This window comes from Grammomys surdaster, unplaced genomic scaffold, assembly GCF_004785775.1.
Source record: "Grammomys surdaster isolate TR1022 unplaced genomic scaffold, NIH_TR_1.0 358, whole genome shotgun sequence".
NCBI lineage: Eukaryota > Metazoa > Chordata > Mammalia > Rodentia > Muridae > Grammomys > Grammomys surdaster.
In genome coordinates, this window is record NW_021604777.1 from 19,773 (window position 1) to 38,715 (window position 18,943).

An 18,943-nucleotide genomic window follows, 5' to 3' on the forward strand; every position below is an offset into this window, starting at 1 on the left:
AAATACTGTTGGAATTAAAACTATATCTGACACCATGTAAATTACTGATTTTTTACTATAAAAATATGAATACACTTAGATTCTAATCAGTTCAACATAAATTACCAATTTTTCTTAAGTTTTGAACACTGATAAGTTTAGAAATAGAGTAGGTTTTGTATTTAAAAAATTAACCAGAATGAAAACAAAACTAAAGCTGAAGAGAAAAGCTGACATACTTATACTTATTTTCAATATTATATACAGGCAAATTGATTCATATTTTAGATATTTTATTATTAGGAATAATTCTACAAAACAAGTAATAGATTAAGTCAAAAAGTATCAACATCAAGAACTTATAATTTTTTGTGTTGTATAAGAACAGTAACTACAAAGCATGAGACTTACAAACTAAACAAGTTCATACAATACTCTAAACTGTCCCTGTACTTTTTTTTTATACCATAGATCTATTTTGGTTACACGGAGGTATATCTTTCACACTGGTACAAGTCCTACATGTGAACAAGACACTGAAGGAGTTCTTAAATGAAAGGCCCATTATAACCATGTAGTGATTCAATTAACATTTTTCCCCTCTCTCAAGGCAAACATACACAGTTAAGGAATAGCTTATCAAAAAAGGTTCCACTTTCCACATTATTTCAGAACTTTAACAGAAGAATGACTCTGCACACTGATTTTACTATATATAAACATATGAAAGCAGTCCCCAAAAGATGTGTTTATGAAACCATATTTCTCAATGCAAAGTGCTAAGAGACGAGGAGGGAGAGCTGGGGATGTCTTGAGCTATGTGTTACTGGAGACTCCATACTGGCAGCTGCTGAAGTTTAGCATTCTGACTTTTTCTTCGGTCCAGGGAGATTGTTCAAGGTGGCTAGATGCTCAGTTGGGCCATCTGGTGTCTCACCTGTGACAGCTAGAAGGATGATTTTCAGCCATTTCTGTTTTAGTTCCTCACTGTCTGCAGCAAAGCTGTGCACAGACTTGGACTGGGTCAGTTTGAAACTGTGTGGCAGATCTGCACTCTTAGGCATGTCATCCACAATGTAGCCCAGGAGGGGTATGGTCGCCTGGGCTCTGACATCCTAAGGAAAGGACATTGTACATATAAGACATATTATTACATAGGTATATGTGGTCCTTGCTCCTACAAATTCTCTCCTGACCTCTGTCTCACAGATCCTCACTGATGAACTCTCTTTGGACAAAGGTTGATTTTAGTGTCTGTCTATGGAGTCAACAATGGTGTTGGCTGAAGAAAATGAAGGAAGTAGAGCTGACACCCAGATGAGTGAAATCACACTGGTGCAAAGCTTGCTCCTGTGGGAAGCTCATTCAAAGACCATGCAGTTCTCCACTTAGTGAAGAGCCAAGATGGAGGGCGAGTAACAGCAATCTCAATGTTTAAAGCCAGCAAGTATTACTAAGGATTAAAAATCATATTTTCTTTAATGATTCATTCATCTTAATTATTGTCAGAAAAAACACCAAAGTAGAATAGTATACCTTGACATTTTTAGGGATTTTCTAAAAATGATTTTTTTCTAGTTCTTGATGTAGGATGAGGCTAAAATCTGACAAATTTAATACATTGTTTCTAAAGTGCATAAATATATGATTGGTTCAAGTGTTATTTGCTTTCAAAGCAAACCAATCTACATACCAGGTTCCGGCTTATATTAGAAGTAAACCATCATTAGAGCTGACTCCACGTGTCTAGCTTAAGTGTGCATATGGGTCACAAAAACTTGTTACTGATGATTATTACCCCAGGATTTATGTAGGCTCTTTCCTTTCAACTACTTTGTCCTTATGTCTCTAGCACTATCAACAAATAAAACCAAGCACAAAATGACTATGTCTACTCTTTACAAGCGGCTTGCTCCCTCTTTACCTCCCTTTGCTTCATCTTACTCACGCCTATGGTCCTTATTCAACTTGCCTTTTCTCACATCTACTAAAGAAGAATAAGAGATGAACAGGGATAATGACTTCTCAAATGTATGATAAGCAACTATAAGAAGAACTATTGATTTAAATCAACAAAATCAACGCTTCCTTATTTTAAGATTAGATAGAACACAGTGACACTGCCTGAGCTCTTTGTTCTCCTGAGGGTTGGTTTCCACACACACTTTGTCCTGGCCATCCCATTCAAATATACATGGCTTAGTTACCTGAGGAGCACCATACATGTACAGCACAAGGGGGTCTTGCTTGGGGATCACACACCATATTTTCTGCCAAGGTTTTGATTTTTCCATGTACTGGAGAAAACTGCACACCTCACTATTTCCTGATACTTCTGCTGATTCAATCTAGAAAATATAATGGAGAAAAAGAATAAACAAATGAATCAAATGGGGATGAAACATGCCTTAAGGGAAGTATTTATAAAGTACAGTATGTGTATATAGCATGTCTTCTTTGGTTGCCTTTTAAAAAGGTATGTTTGCATTTAATAGTTTTTCTTTATCAGGATGAAATATGAAAATATTTTGAGGTCGTCTTTAATTCTAAATTACTAGACTTTATACTTAAATAGTCAACATTTATTGATTGTTTACCATACGGATTTCATTTTTGCTTGAGATGTGTCTTATTCACACCAACATTGACAAGTGAAGTGCTTTCATTGTTTCTAAAGCTCAGAGTTTTTAATCAGATTCCCAAAGAATACATATTTAGAATTTGATGTAGTAGAATTTGAACTCAGTCTACATGAGTCAATATACTCAGCTTATGGTGCTAATGTTCTGATAATGTAAGGATATACAGTGAGAAAGGCAAGGTGTGGCCGTCAGTCACCTTCAGTGCTAAGGCGAGTACAAGAGTCTCATTAGAGCAAACTTTTGAAAAGCAACTTAGCTTTCTGCTGCGCTTACTAATATATTAAGTACTGGATAGTGGGAAACAGAAACGTTTAGCTAAGATGCTTTACTAGAAGTATACTGTTTTGCTTCTTTTCCTATGTAGGGTAGTGCCACCTCAGTTTTGTCCACAGGATGTAAGGGAGATAACAGTATGGCCTTACTTTGTGCCAACTAATATAGGCTCACACTAGTAGCCAGCAAACAGTTCTATAAAAGGTCAGAGTCCAAATCAAGGCCACAATATGGGCACTTACATGAAGAAAGCAAACAAATCCCATCTGATTTGTATTTATAAAATTAAAAATAAAATTTAAACATGTAGAGTTTTATATACTATGGATCTAGCAGTAAAAATATAAGTCACTGGCAGAAGGTAACAATTTCTTCTCAAACTCTTCAAACTACAAAACACAAATCAGGCATGGAGCTGCATGCCTATACTCCAGTGCTTGAGAGGTGAAGGGAAAAGGCTCAGGGTCACCTTTGGCTAAAGTCAAGAACAGCTTAGGCTTTGTGAGACACTGTCTCAAGACAACAGCAGCAACAACAAGAATAAAAACCAACAACAAAACAACAATGGAGACTTTCAAAGCAATATAACGCTTTATGGTACTTGTGGTAGTTAATCTTGACTGTTAACCCAAACGGATCTAGTATTAACTGAGACAGATTGGCAGCGGCTCAGACCACTAAGACCCAGAGAGAAAGCAGTGCTTCACTTCTTGCTGGTGAAGACATCTTCCCCATTGTTGCTGCTGTTGCCATTTCTTACTGACTCTAGAATCTAGCTGCTTGGCTTCCAACCTGTGCTGAAGATCAGCAACTTTCCAAGAATTGTGTAGGCCTTTAGTGCCAGATTGGTGTATGAGGTACTGAACTGAATAGCTATCAGGTTCTCTCAGCCTCTTCCAAATACTGATGGACCTTGTTGGACTACCCAGCTTGTACTGTGTCATATACATTCATTCTGCCAGTTCTGTTCCTCTAGAGCAGTGGTTCTCAACCTGTGGGGCATGAGCCGTTAGGGTGTCAAATGACCCTTTCACAGGGGTCACCTAAGACTATAGAAAAACACAGACATTTACATTATGAGTCATAACAGTAGCAAAATCACAGTTAAGAAGTAGAAATGAAAATAATTTTATGGTTGGGGGTCACCACAACATGAGGAATTCTATTAAAGAGTCACATGCAGCATTACAAAGGTTGAGAACCACTGCTCTAGAGAAGCCAGCCTGAGAGAACCCAAGTGAATGATGTTTGGTTTTCATGGATAAGTGGTGGTTTGGGATATAATCAAGGTGTGGTCCAAGGTAGTTTAAGAAGCAGCAACCAGATGACAATCTGCAAGTCAGCTCCAGGTTACCACTGGTCTTTGTATATCCTATAAGCTTTTAACACTTTTAACAGATGAAGGTTTATAACCATCTTGGTGATACCAAACACTTAACAAGACACCACCCTCCCTCAAAAAGTTTAGTTCTTAATAACCAATCCATATTATAAAAATTCACATACTAAACGATATTACATTTTGAAAAGTTTTTTTCCTTAAAAAATTTGAACAGTAGCACAACAGTTTGAAAGGACAAAAAGAACCTTACAGGTTCGGGGATGGCTTACTAGTTAAGTGTTTGCCCTGCATATGTGAAGACCGGAGTTCCAGTCCCACAAACACACATGGATGCACGGTGGGCATGGTGACCTGCCCATGATTCCAGCCTTGGAAGGCAGAGGTAGAAGATTCCTATGAGCAAGCTGGCCACCAAGACTAGCCATATCATAGTTATGAGTTCTGGATTTTTTTGACAGGCCCTGCCTCAGTGAGTAAGGTGGAACAGCAATTGAGGATAATTCCTGATATCAGTCATGGGTACCTATGCATAAACACACATGTGCCTATATACCTCAAAACATGTGTGCCCATACCAGGCAAGAACATACAAACACATACATAAACACCACAAAAAATGGAAAAAATTTACAAATGCATTGAGTTAAATACTTTAAGTTTTGTCAATAAAAATGTTTTTTCCCTTAAAATACCTCTGTAAAATCCTTGTTTTGGCCTCTTGGCTTATAAAAAGGTTTTCATCAATCTGTTTACAAAAAGCTTGACTACTGTTTTAGAGTGCATAGTACACTAACTGGTATAAGGTAAGGGCTCAGACACACTCTATGTGTACATGAGCACATTTATTTTCTACTTACAGATGCTACATTTTTATGTGATTACATGAATTAATCAAATTCATGATTTTCCCTCAAGCATAAGGGTTTCCAAAAAGCTAAAGATTTTTTTATTTTATCTATGCAGCCTGAAACTTCTCTTTACAAACTACAGTGTCAGACTCATTGTACTTTGTCACACTGATCAGCTGTTTCTATGAAAGCCTTGAGGTTGTGGTTCTAGAATCCAGTGGAGCATCTCTCCCCATTCCTCCTACCACGAAAGCCTCATCCAGGCTGTAATACAAGGAATGACTACATCCGAGGAGAATTTGGAAGTACAATTTTGGTTTGTGGGCTTTTAATTTAACCTCAAATGGATATTGAAATTTAAGAGCCTTTCTCAGCTAATAAATGACTTTTGTATATTTGCTTGTAACTGCTCAGTACACAATTATTGATTTTTCAACATTATTAATAAACTAAGTATATTTATGACTTTGGATGCAAAAAAATGGTATCCTATTTGTAGGTGATCTTGACCTTACTACCACAAGGCCTTATACAAATTACCTTATTTTAACAACACATGGCTTTCAATGTAAATCCATTTTAGGTATAAGCTACTTTTGAGTTCCTTGGTGGCTGAGCCTGAACTAACTCTAAATTATGAGTCAGATTTGCTTGAGATGTGCTTTGACATGAAACTGTTCTCCCTGGCTATTACATAATCATAAAAACTAGCTCTCTTAACACAGTAAACTGAATTAATGTTTTAGGAAATAAAACAGTACTTTATCTAAATTTGAAATTTTTATGCAGTGTTTTCAACATTAATGTGATGAAATTGAAAGCTTTCCTATAAAAAACCCCAAACAAACCAAGCAATAATTTGTACATCCCGCCTTTCTATATCAGCAGGCAGGAGTCAAAGGTCAACAAACTAGAATAAAAGAATGTCTCCTGCTCACGGTTACCCTGAGCGTGAATGCAAAACCAAGTAAGACACATTATTTGCATCTTTATGACTAAGAGAGTTTGTCATCTAAGAACATGAAGAGTTCACTATTTTTACCTCTAAAATGCCCCTTCTTTTCTTTTCTTCGCTGTCTGTGAATCCACTTATTATCTGGTAACAGTCTTTACAAACCTTGTTCCATCTTCCACCGTCATACTCAAGTTGAGCTTTGTAGTCAGAACATTTCCAACAAACCACCTTTAATTTTAAAAAGGACATTCAAAATGAATAATTAGGGTTAAGAATAATTAAGACAATTAGATTTAGGAAATATTCATTTATACATATAAGAGAAGGTTAAATACAAAAGTTATATTTTTGTTAGCCTAAGAACATTTCAAAAGATATTGAATACATCCGAGTATTTTAATAATGTCTGTAGCAATCTGAGCAGTACTTTGACCTCTAAAGGACCTTTGCCCTGGATGTACTGTACCATTCACCTCCTCTCACGGTTCCACATCTCAGAGAAAATAGCACAGCCATAATAACAGTATGCAGGTAATTTCTGATGACTACTTCCATACCTTCATAGATGCAGCATATTATGTCCTGTTGACTTTAATTTCTAAAGGTCTTCAATCTTTTTTTAAAGTATAAGTTAGCCCTCACGTTTGGACTCTCAAAGCCTGAGTGGTCCTGTCCACATCCTTAGGCTCTATTCTAACATTCTACAAGAACCTATTTTCCAAGTCTAGGCTACAAGCCTTAAGATATGAGTTTGGTATGTTCCTCTTATACTTAAAAATCCATCAGTCTAAAACAGCGCATGGTGGTGCATGCTTTTAGTCCCAGCACATAATGAGTAGAGGCAGAGGCAGGAAGATTTTTGTGAGTTCAAAGCCAGTCCAGTCTGCATAGAGAGAAGAGAATTTCAAGACAGTAAGGGCTAGACAGTAAGACTTTGTCTTAAAAATACCAAACCAACCAAAAAAAAAAAGACAAACCAAAACAAACAAGCAAAAACCAATTCTTCAGTCTTTCCTTAGTTTTTAGTTAAAGAAAAAAACTTCTAGTTATAGTATATATTATATTATCAATATATATTACATATGATTGGCCTATCTTCAATGGCACTGACTTCCTATATCCCCAAAATGCCAAGTTCCTTTCTTCTTACACCTCTTACAGTCCTTGAAGTCTCATGTTTCCTTCTTCTTTCTGGAAGAAGGTTCCTTCAGTGTTTAGAACAGAGCCTGACTATGGTGAAGCTTTTAACTATAGACTTGTATATTACTTGTCCATCTCCTATAAAGCTCTACAGGAGATTGTTATGGAATATTTTGTTCACCACACACAACAGCTACAGAATATCAATGAGTAGATGAGCATAACGCAAATGCATATGAGTAAATGGTGCTTTTCAAATTATTACCACTGTCTAGAAATTTTTTAGGTTTAAGTAATTATTTTCTTGCTTAGGAAAGTACTTTTCCCTCATATTTATAGTAGATAAAGTTCACTTAAAAATGTGTGGGCTTTATGTAGTAGATTCCTAGCAATTGAAATACATAAAAACAATGGTCAAAGGCTAACGGTGTGGCTCAGTGGTAGAACACAGACCTGCTGTTCAAAGCCTTGGGTTCAATTTCTACCCAACCTTGATATGTACCACGTTTTTCTCATGATCACAACAAAATTACTTTGGAGGTTTAGTGGTAGACATACATGTATTTGTGAACTCAATTCAACTATTTTATTTTCAAATAATATCGTGTTTGATAATCTATATACAAATACTTTTTATCTGTTGATCAAAGTTCAAGTATGCCAGTACCTGCATAAACAACCCCAAATATCAGTTTAAACAGTTTATCCTGAGATAGTTGTTTTTCTTATTATTTAAGTTTGATTACAAACTGCCTCACTACATTTAATCTCAATGTCAGGAAAAGAAAAGCAGGAAACTTTAAGTATAAAGAAGAAGTTAAGACTTGAGCTGCCTGATAGGCTGCCATGTCACCAGAGGAGGTAGCTGGGACCACATTACCCATCCTCATCTCAGAGACAGAATTAACCCCATTGTGCCTCAATTTCTGCCTCAGGGTTTCTGCTTATTTTCCCAGGCCTACCAACGTCCCAGTAGCATCTCAAGCAGTGGGCTTGAGAGTACTCAAAATGATAGCATCTGTGATCTAATGTGATAGAACATATAATTAGCCCACTCCAGTGCCTGGTGTTTTAGCATTCACATAACTACCTTATTGACTCAGACTTTTTAGGTGTCTGCTGCTAGTGCCATTCTTAGGCAGCCTACTCTAGCTTTTTGCTTTTAGGGTCACCCACTGAACAAATGTATCATCACCAGGGACTCAGTACCAACCTGGAATACCTGTTCTTCAATCCCCAACATGCCTCATTTTTCCAACTTGCTCCCAGCTGTCCATTACCATGAGGCATTGGACTACAGAAATCTTTGTTTCCAATATTCAGTCATGACTTCCCTTATTTACCTATGGCAGGCATCTACAATTCTCCTTTGTGTTTTCATTACACCTATTCTTCATGAACCTCATCCTCTACCTTCTCTGGCCTTCATTGCTGAATTCTGGGATGGAAAAAAAAATCAGCGCTGTTAAGCTGCCTGATGTCTGTCTGGATTTCTAACAAAAAATTTCCAAAGGGTAATAAGTCCACCTGTGCCAGTGTAACTTCCACTTTCTCTCCGCTTTCTCTCACATACACATCCCTATCTCCTTTACTTTCAACTGACCATTCTGTCCAACTCAATAAAAATATAACACGGACCTTAAACACCCACACTTCTCACTACTAACATGCCCAAACAGTAAAATCCCATCCAATTCACTTATCATACTTGCACCTGTTTTTCTCCCTTCTGTTCAACGAGAAGACTTTGCCCTGCCCTGCAAAACCTGTAACTTTCACCTGTACCGCAGTTTCCATCTCTTGCCTTTTCAAACACATTGGCTTCTTTGACTATTAACACTCTAATTACATCCCTGCCACATTTTTTTTTTAAATTACCATGTCCAGCCACAGGATTTCCTAGCAATTTCACTCAGGGATAAGGGCTGTCCTACTGAAGGGAGGTGTGCAAAGCTCCTCTTGATTCACCTGCTAAGATGAAGACATTTCTTCCTTTTAGACATCTAAGCAAATATTCCTCGCTCATATAGGTCTTCTTTTCTCTAATTAAATTTGGTCTGATTTCTTCTATTACTAATACTCTCCAATTCAACTTTCTGATTCTTTCTTATTTCATACATACTTATTTGAATTCTCATCTATTCTTCTTTACAATATAATCTCCATGAAGCCAGGAGTTATTTTGTTGACCATATTCATTTTCTTCATGGGATGGCACAGTATTTTGTATACAGTTAGCTCCTAACACACTTCCCAACTAAGTGATTGTTAATGGTTTCTTTGTTTCTAGGTTGATGATTTTATTTCCCTGATATACCATTACTAACAACTGTGACAATGAAGATGCCTCACTCACATGTCCACATGCCCGACAGTGATGCCGCCTTCTGGTCAGTGCATTGAAGGACTCTTTGCACTTCATGCACATGGTCACTTCGTTATCACGTATCCATCTTGGGGCTCGTTTTCCTAGCTCAGCTGTCTAAATGGGAAAGACAGGATAACTTTTAATATAACAAAAAATTATTCCTTTTCTGTTGTTGTTGATGTTGTTGTTTTTTTTGAGACAGGGTTTCTCTGTATAGTCCTGGCTGCCCTGGAACTCACTCTGTAGACCAGACGGCCTTGAACTCACAGAGATCTGCCTGCCTTTGCCTCCCAAGTGCTAGGATTAAAGGCATGAGCCACCACTGCCCAGTCTATCATTCCTTTTAATAGCATATTACCACTATTGTTCAAACCATGTTCTGATACTCAAGATCTAGGAAAGGACATAAAAATTTCAAAGCACTTCTAGACACTTAAGAGAGAATGACATTATTTCTTTTTTTTAAATTTTTTATTGGGTATCTTATTTAGTTACAATAGAGATGTAATCTGCTTTCCCCATTTCCCCTTCCTAGAATCCCCTATCCCATCCCCCCTCCTCCTTTATGGTTTTATACCATTTTAATTACATGCAAGTATTAAGGTCAGTTCTAGGTTGAGGGTCTAGCGATACAACAGATGGAAATAGTCAAGGAACAAGCAAGACAATAAACACAAATAGTCAAAGAAAAAGCAAGGCATTAGACCCAATTATGTGAACACTCCTGTGATAACTGTTTCTAAGGGCTTATCAGGATGACCAAAATATCTGAGCCAACTTCCCTGTCCTAACCCAAAGTTATTTTCATGTCTGAAGCCTACTTCCTTGTTCTAGCCTAAAATTTAGATTCCTGTCTGAAATTACTTCTTTGTACTAGCCTAATATTTAGATTCCTGTCTGAAATTACTTCTCTGTTCTAGCCTAATGTCAGATTCCTGCCTGAAGCCTACTTCCTTGTCTTTGGCTCATATCAGATTCTTGCCAAGCAGCCCCAAAGGCTCTCTGCCTCTCCCCCTTTTTTATTTCATTAACAAGACTGAGCCTGTTTTAGGTTGTTCTGACAAGAATTCCTTCCTTACCCATCATGGAATATGCATTATCAAAAGGAATGCATTTCTGTCTTAGGTTGGTAAAGCTCTGTGCAGAATCTTACCCATCCTTGGCTTGCCAGACTGTTAATTTAATACCTGTTTGGGGGGACATTATTTCTTAACAACTTACTTTGGGATTGTAAGGGAAAAGGTTCATTAATGAAATGACTAGATAGCACTTTTGAAAACACAAGAAATGAAAGATCTTAAAGTTAAGAACTTACAGAAACTTCTAGGGGAATGTCATTTTCCTTTGCAATAGCATTTCTGAAGGTTTCATGTCTTTGATGAAAAGCATCAATACTCTCTTGAAGGGCCTAAAATGTAAATTAAATTAAAAACATACACTGTAGTATCATACACACATTAATAGATACGCTTTATTACATAACTAACTATAATGAGAATTATCTTTAAAGTTAAGTGAACTTCTTATATATTTAAGAAATCTAAATATGTATATATTCATTTTTTAAAAAATTATTTTATGAATGTTTTGCCTGCCATATGTATTTTACAACACGTGTATGTCTGGTGTCTACAGAGGTGAGAAGACATTGCATCCTTGGAACTGGAGTTATAGATAATTTGGAGCTGCCATGTAAGTCCTGGAAACTAAGCCCAGTTATCTCTCCAGGCCCCAATGAATACATTTCTTATGCACAGAGGCAAAAAACCAAAAATAAAATAAAAGAGGTACCTTGATCCATTCTTCTTTGTCTTGCTCAGAACTAAAAGAAAACAAAGCTAAAATGAGTGAAGAGAATATTAAGAATTACAACTTGCAAATGAAAGCATGATTTAATGTCACTCTGGATTCCTAGAGAATACAGGAGTACTTTGGAAATAATTAAAGAGACTGTAGTTCTTCTTAATACAGGATCAGACTGCTGTTTAACTTTGGTACCCATACAATTTGATAGAAAACCATGACTTAACAACCACTGTCTAGTTGTATCTACCAGATGATTCTGTGTGTTTGACATATTAGAAGATCAAAGACATTATAATTTAAAAAATATATGACAATTAAAAACCATTAACATCTAATCTCAGGAAAGATTATGATTATTCTTATAATCTTAAAAATTATCCTTGTCCCTGCGCACATATAGGAGATGTGTAGCTTGGCCTTCATATGGGTCCCAAACAACAGGAGCAGAGGCTATCACAAAAACTGCTGCCTGTACATGGGATATGTTCTCCTAGCTGGGCTGCCTTGACTGGCTTCCTCTGGGGAGGAAGCACATAGTGCTGCAGAGAATTGAAGTGCCAGGGTGAGGGGATACTGGGGGGGGGGGGGCGGGGGGCGGCACCTGCTCAGAGGAGAAAAGTCACACACATCTTTCAATAGTAACTCTAAACAGTTGTGGTCTCAACTTTCCAACCAAAAGACTAGGTTAGCTGAATGTGTTAAGAAACAAAGTCCATTTTTTCTGTTGTTTATAAGAGACCTTTCTATCTTTAAAGATAGGAACCACCTTAAAATAGAAAAAAGTATTCCAAGCAAATGAAATCTGGAATCAAGCAGGTGTTGTCAACCCAATATATGACAAATAAAATCAAACTAAAACTAATCAGAAGAGTCGAAGAAGGGCACTTCATTCTAATCAAGGAAATAATTCATCAGGATAAGATTATAAGATTAAACATATATGTCAACCTCTGGTGAACCCAATTCCACAAAGAACCTACTATTACACAAACTCAATGATAGTAGTTGATCTCAACACTTCACTTTCTCCAGTAAACATGTCATCTGGACAGAGAAACCTCAGGATCAAATGGCATCTTACTTTGAATGGACCTAACAGATATCTACAGAATATTCCACCTAAACATCAAAGAATACAGATTCTATTCACCAGCACATGGAAGCTTCTCTGAAATAGACCATATGCTAGAATACAAAACAAACCTTAACAAATACAGAAAAAAATGAAATAACCCCCATGTATCCCAAATTTGACCATCATCCAATAAAACTTAAAATCAACAGCCAACAAAACTCTAAAAAGTATACAAACTAATGGAAATAAAAAATCTTACTACTAAATGATTAATTGATCAAAGAACAAACCAAGAAATGTAAGAAGGAACCAAACTGAAGCCATTTGAATAAAACTTCCATTTTGAATAGGGGTCAAATAAAATTTAAATTCCCAAGGCCTCCCTGGGTAATAGACACCCTGATTGGCAAGTTGAAACATGAATGCTAGGCAAGTCACCCTGCCACAGTTGAATAACGCAGCCAATGATAACAGGAAAAGTGTATCACAAAGACATGTTCCTAAGGAAGTCCCTCATCCCTAAATCCTGATTGGTAGAAAAATGTGACTGTAATTTGGCACAGATGTCTGTGGTTTTCAAGCTTAAAAGATCTGTAACATTCTGGCTGGGGAGTCAGAGATCATCAGCAGCTTAATTACAATCAGTTGTGCTCTGGAACTAAATCAAAATGAAAACAAAGCTTCTGGGACTCACATAAATGCATTTCAAACAGGGAAGTCTATAATCATACATTGAAAAAAAATACAGATAAATGATCCATTGATGCAACTCAAAGAATTTGGAAGAACAAAACAAACCCAAACTCAGTAGATAGAAAGAAATAATAAAATGTAAAGCAAAAATAATGAAATAGAAACAGAGAAAATAATACAAAGAATATTGATTCTAAGAGCTTGTTCTTGGAGAAGATATAAGAATCAGAAAAGAACAGAGAAATGTTACAACAGTCTAATAGACCAAAATAATTCAGATAAGGGAATACTTTAAAAACCTGTATTCCATTAAGTTGGAAAGTTTGAAGGAAATGAATGAATTTATTGATTTGTCAAATACCAAAGTTAAACCAAAAAGAAGTAAAAATCTAAACAGATCCACAACAAAAGAAGAGATTGTAACGGTAATATAATAGGTAATATTAGTAGTAGCAGTAGTAGTAGTAGCAATAGTAATAACACCCTTTTAATTAAAAACAAAGCCCAGGCCCAGGTGGATTTACAGTAGAATACTACCAGATTTTCAGAGAATAACTATATTTTAAAATTATATAAAACAATATAAATTGAAGGATCACTTTGAAACTTGTTCAATGAAGCAATATTACTCTAAAAAAGCAAAAAACAAAAAAAACAAAAAAAACAAAAAAACCTACCACAAAACAAAACAAACAAACAAACCCAAAACAATAACAAAAACCCCCAAACAAAGGAAAACTAAGTAAAGATGAAATGAAAATCCAAACTACAGATCAATATTACTAATGAACATAGATACAAGTAGCCTCAATGTAGACATTTATCAAGATCATCCATTATGCTCAAGTTTGTTTTATCCTAGAAATGCAGAGATGGTTCCAATATGCACAAGTCAATAAATGTAATACATAACATAAATAGGTTCCTAGGCAAAAATCATATGATCATCTTAATAGAGGCAGAAAAGGCATTTGACAAAACCCAACAAGCCCTCATAGTAAAAGTCCTAGATGGAGTAGGACTGGAGGGAACATCCATTAATATAGTAAAGATTATATAAAACATATGCACAGCCAACAGTATCCCAAAAGAAGAAAAACATGAAGCAATCCAGAATTACACTGTGGAATGAGATAGGATTGTCTACTATTCCAGGTCTTTTCAGTGTAGTACTTGAAGGACTTGCTGGAGCAAGACAAGAGAAGAAAATCTAAGAGATACAGATAGGAAGTCAAATTTTCCCTCTTTTCAGATGATATGATATTATACATAAGAGATCCCAAAAATTCTACCAGAAAACTCCTTGCAACAATCAAAGATCTCAACAAAATGGCAGGATATAAAATTAAGTTAAAAAAAACACCTTGTAACCTTCTCTATATATCAATTACAAACTTATGCTCCAATAGCAGTAGCCTTAAAAAACAAGTTAAAAATAAAAAAACCCAAACCAACCCAAACCAAACCAACAATAATAACTCAACCGATCACACTCATGAATAAGGAGTTAGAAATCTTTACAATGAAAACTTTAAATCTCTCCAAAAAGTGACAGAAGAATACACTAGAAGATGGAAAGTCTTCTTATTTTCATGGTAGAACTAATATTGTGAAATGACTATCCCATTAAAAGGAATTTATAGATTCAATATAAACCTAATCAAAATATCTACAACATTCTCCACAGAAATGGACACTAAATCCTTACATTCATAGAGACCCACAAAAGACTTGTTATTACCACATTGACCATGTGCTAAAATGAACAACATTGGAGAAATTGCGGTTCCAGAGTTCAAGATACATTACAAAAGTGTAATAATGAAATCATCAAGGTACTGGAAAAACTATGCAGATCAATATAACAAAATAGAAGATCTAAATGAGTGTTGATTATTAAGCTCTCATGTTTGTCAAAGATGCCGAAAATACACATTGAAGAAAAGGCAGCATCTGCAACAAGTGGTGCTGGGAAAACTGGATGTCCACTAGAGGAAGATTGAAATTAGACCTTATCAACTACCTTTCACAAAAATTAACTTCAAATGGATCAAAGACCTAAATGTTAAACCTTAAACACTAAAAGTGCTAGAAGAAAACATAGGTAGTACCCTACAATATTCTCTCAACCTGTGGGTCACAACCCCTTTGGACATATCAGATATTCTACATATCAGATATTTACATTAAAATTCATAACAGTAGCAAAATTACAGTTATAAAATAGCAACAGAATAATTTTATGGTTGTGGGTCACCACAATATGAGTAAGTGTATTAAAGGATTGCACATTAGGAAGGTTGGGAACCACAGAAGTATAGGAAAGGACTGTGGGCATTTGCTCAGGAACTAAAGTCAATAGTTGGTCAATTAGATCTCATTAAACTAAAATGCTTTTGCACTCTTAAGAAAAAAATCAATTGCATGAAGAGGAGGCTCATAAAATGGGACAAAGTTTTTGCTAGGTATACATCTGACTAAAGGTTAATATTTAGAATACTTTAAGAATTTAAAGAGCAAACAATACAAAGACAAATAACTAACTTAAAAATGGGCTGTGGATCTGAATTTAGTTTTCAAAAGAAAATACAAAATAGCTTAAGAAATATTTCGAAAAGTGTTGAACAATTTTAGAAATTAGGGAATACAAATGAAAACAACCAAGATTTCATCTTGCCCTAGTCAGAATGGATGAAAATCAAGAAATCAACAAATACTTGTAAGGTTACAGGGAAAGGAGAACCTTGCTCACTGCTGATGTGAGTGTAAATTGGCTATGTTACTATGGAAAGTAGTTTGGAGAATTCTCAGAATGCTAGAGTAGATCTACCATGAAGCCTGGCCATACCACTCCTTGGTAGGTATCCAAGACACAGTATCCTATGTCACAGATACAGGATGAGTCATATTCACTGCTGCTTTCTTACAACAGCTAGAAAATGGAAACTACTTAAATGTCCTTGACCTGACAAATGGATAACAGAAATGTGTTAATATACACAGTGGAATACTATTTAGCTGTAAAAAAAATCTTGATATTTGCAGGTGAACAACTGGAGGTGGAAAATATGAACTCAGACCTAAAAAGACAAACATCCCGCATCCTTTCTTATTTGTGGATCCTAGTTCTGAATCATCAGATGTGAATATATAATATGATGTAGCTGCAGGAACTGGGAAAATTAAAAGGGACTGTAGGGTAGGGATACTGAGACACAGATATTGTAAAGGGGGAAGTAAAAAAAGGGAGGGGACTTTAACTGGTGAGGGAGGAAGAAAAGGTAATAGAGGGAGATGAAGGGAGGAAGGGTAAATAACACTAAGTATGTTTGAAAAGACCTGGAGTTACATTATTATATAAGCCTACAAAAACATTTATGTGTATATATATATATGTATATGTATATGTATATGTATATGTATATGTATATGTATATATATACATGCATATATATGCATATGTATACATGTATGCATATACATATATATTTGATTTATATAAAATCGGTGGATAATGTTCCCAAGACTTACATACTATCTAATAAAAACCCAATGCTAGTCATTGAAAATTTCCTGTTGAGTTGTTTGGAGGAATATTTGGGTCCCCAAACAACATGGGCTACTGCTTTTGACTTTAGTTTACTTCCAGAACTGAAAGCTGAAGATAACATACTTTGAACATAGAACTTTGTTAGAATTGAGCTAGATGTGACCTGAAAGTTTCCTGTGTAAAGACTAGCTTTCTTAGTATCTGAAAGTGCTATGCCAAGCTGCCAAGGGAGAAAAGCAAATAATAGATCTACCTAGTAAAGCCTGTGCACTATAATAAAAGCAAGCTGGCAAAAGATTGATAGTGGCACAATAGAGGTTTGGGGTAATCAACAAAGCCATTTAAGACTCACTCAATAGAAGGAAACACATGCCTAGTACTGTAAAGCTAACCATGGCTGGAAAGGTCATAGACTGGAGAGGAGAACCTGGTACTGTTATTTTCCATAATAAATATAATCTCTCATTGTATTCGAAATATTTATTTTTATGAAACTATAGCTCTCACTCCTCACTAGAGCAGCTACGTTTTTCTGCTGGGCGTGGGGCCTGCCCTTGGGTGTGGCTAATATCCCTAGTGAGAGTCCATTGGAGAAAACAGTATAGAGACTATTACAGAAATCTATATCTAGTCAAAATGCAGATTAAAAACTATGGGGTGTTCAATTCCAAAAGATATATCTGCAATGAGACCATTACACCAAGACTCAAGAAAAATTCTGGAAGAAGGATAGAAAGATTGTAGGATGCAAGGGCAAAGACAACTATTAATATCTAAGTGTCCCCTAAGCATGGCAGGGGTAACACACCCAGGACATTTCAACAATATGGTTGCCTGAACAAGATCAGCATAATGACAATAGCAGTTGAAACACCAATATGGACAAGTGAAGATCTACAAGGCTTTTACAGACAGGAATCTAAATTTTAGGCTAGAACAAGGAAGTAGGCTTCAGACATGAAAATGACTTTGGGTTAGGACAGGTAAGTTGGCTCAGATATTTTGGTCATCCTGATAAGCCCTTAGAAACAGTTATCACAGAAGTGTTCACATAATTGTGTTTAATGTCTTGCTTTTTCTTTGACTATTTGTGTTTATTGTCTTGCTTGTTCCTTGACTATTTCCATCTGTTGTATTGCTAGCTAGTCCCTCAACCTAGAACTGACCTTAATACTTGCATGTAACTAAAATGGTATAAAAGCAAAAAAAAAACAGTTGTCCAATCCTAAATGGTCATAGTCACATATAGATGTACACATATGTATACACATGTAACAATAACATTAAGGAGACCATGAATTTGAGGACATGGGACAAATGAGGAGCTTGACAGTAGATGGAACAGTGGGAGTGATGTACATAGAGTGTTCATGTTTTGAAAACCCAACAACAACCCCAAATCTTCTGTTGTTTATGATTGAATAAACAAAATAAAAGGTAAAGATGTTTGAACAGTCTTGGGGAAGCTACTTAACGTTTCTTCTTTTTTGATAAATGATTCTGCTCGCCTCTTTCTATTTGGCTCAGCCAATACCATACCTAACCTATTACAAATTAAGGAGAACATCAAATGTTTTAAATTATGCAGAGAGGGGGTTTTACAGATGAATGGACTGTGAAATTTAATAATTCTCCTTAGGGGGAAATTTGCTTGACTGTATTAAAATTCCTTTTTGCCAACTAAAGTTGCACTTCCTCTACCTTGTAAGAAGCTTATATCAAACCTGGAAAATCTCTTTGAGTGAACTCTGAATTAAGTTAGAACTTTAAACTGAGGCATTTAATTGGGGATATCAAATAGTGGTTTGTTTGTTTGCACCCTAGGTGAGCTGGGACCAAGTCCTCCTTCCAGCAGGTGTAAGTATGGATGTTACTAACACGATGCTACTGAGGTGATGCAGGCAGAAAAGTGAGCTTCTTATTCTAGAGACAGAAGAAAGAAGCAATAAGCTGCCTCCCTTTACATTCACTTGCAAAGGAAATACTGTTTTCTCCAATGAACTCTCATTAGGGAGATTAGCCACACCCAAGGGCAGGCCCCATGCCCAGCAGAAGATGGCCACTACAAAGTGAATTCAATGATACTCTTATAGACTGTCATCTTCATACCACTTGGTTTTTTGCTTTTTTTTTTTTCGCCATACTGGTCTTTTGCTTATATATTATAGTTTCCAATTTTGTGGGTTTTTAAAAAAATTTTTGTGTTTTTTCTTTTAGTTTAAAAAATCTAGAGCGAGTGTGTATGGCAGAGAGGGAGAGGGAGAGGGAGAGG

General features: G+C 36.0%; 1 protein-coding gene across 3 annotated transcripts in view; it reads right to left on the reverse strand.

The window, feature by feature from the left end:
• Window positions 1-427: 427 nt before the first annotated feature.
• Fgd4 (FYVE, RhoGEF and PH domain containing 4) overlaps window positions 428-18,943 on the reverse strand; it is a 155,936-nt gene continuing 137,420 nt past the window's right edge. For all 3 annotated transcript variants that reach the window (XM_028779645.1, XM_028779648.1, XM_028779646.1), the window contains exons 12-17: window positions 11,339-11,369; window positions 10,863-10,955; window positions 9,536-9,661; window positions 6,127-6,267; window positions 2,187-2,327; window positions 428-1,094 (exon numbers count right to left, since the gene is read on the reverse strand). In XM_028779645.1, the coding sequence (XP_028635478.1) occupies window positions 837-1,094; window positions 2,187-2,327; window positions 6,127-6,267; window positions 9,536-9,661; window positions 10,863-10,955; window positions 11,339-11,369 (790 nt within the window). In that variant the 3' untranslated portion in view covers window positions 428-836. The remainder of the gene's footprint in view (window positions 1,095-2,186; window positions 2,328-6,126; window positions 6,268-9,535; window positions 9,662-10,862; window positions 10,956-11,338; window positions 11,370-18,943) is intronic.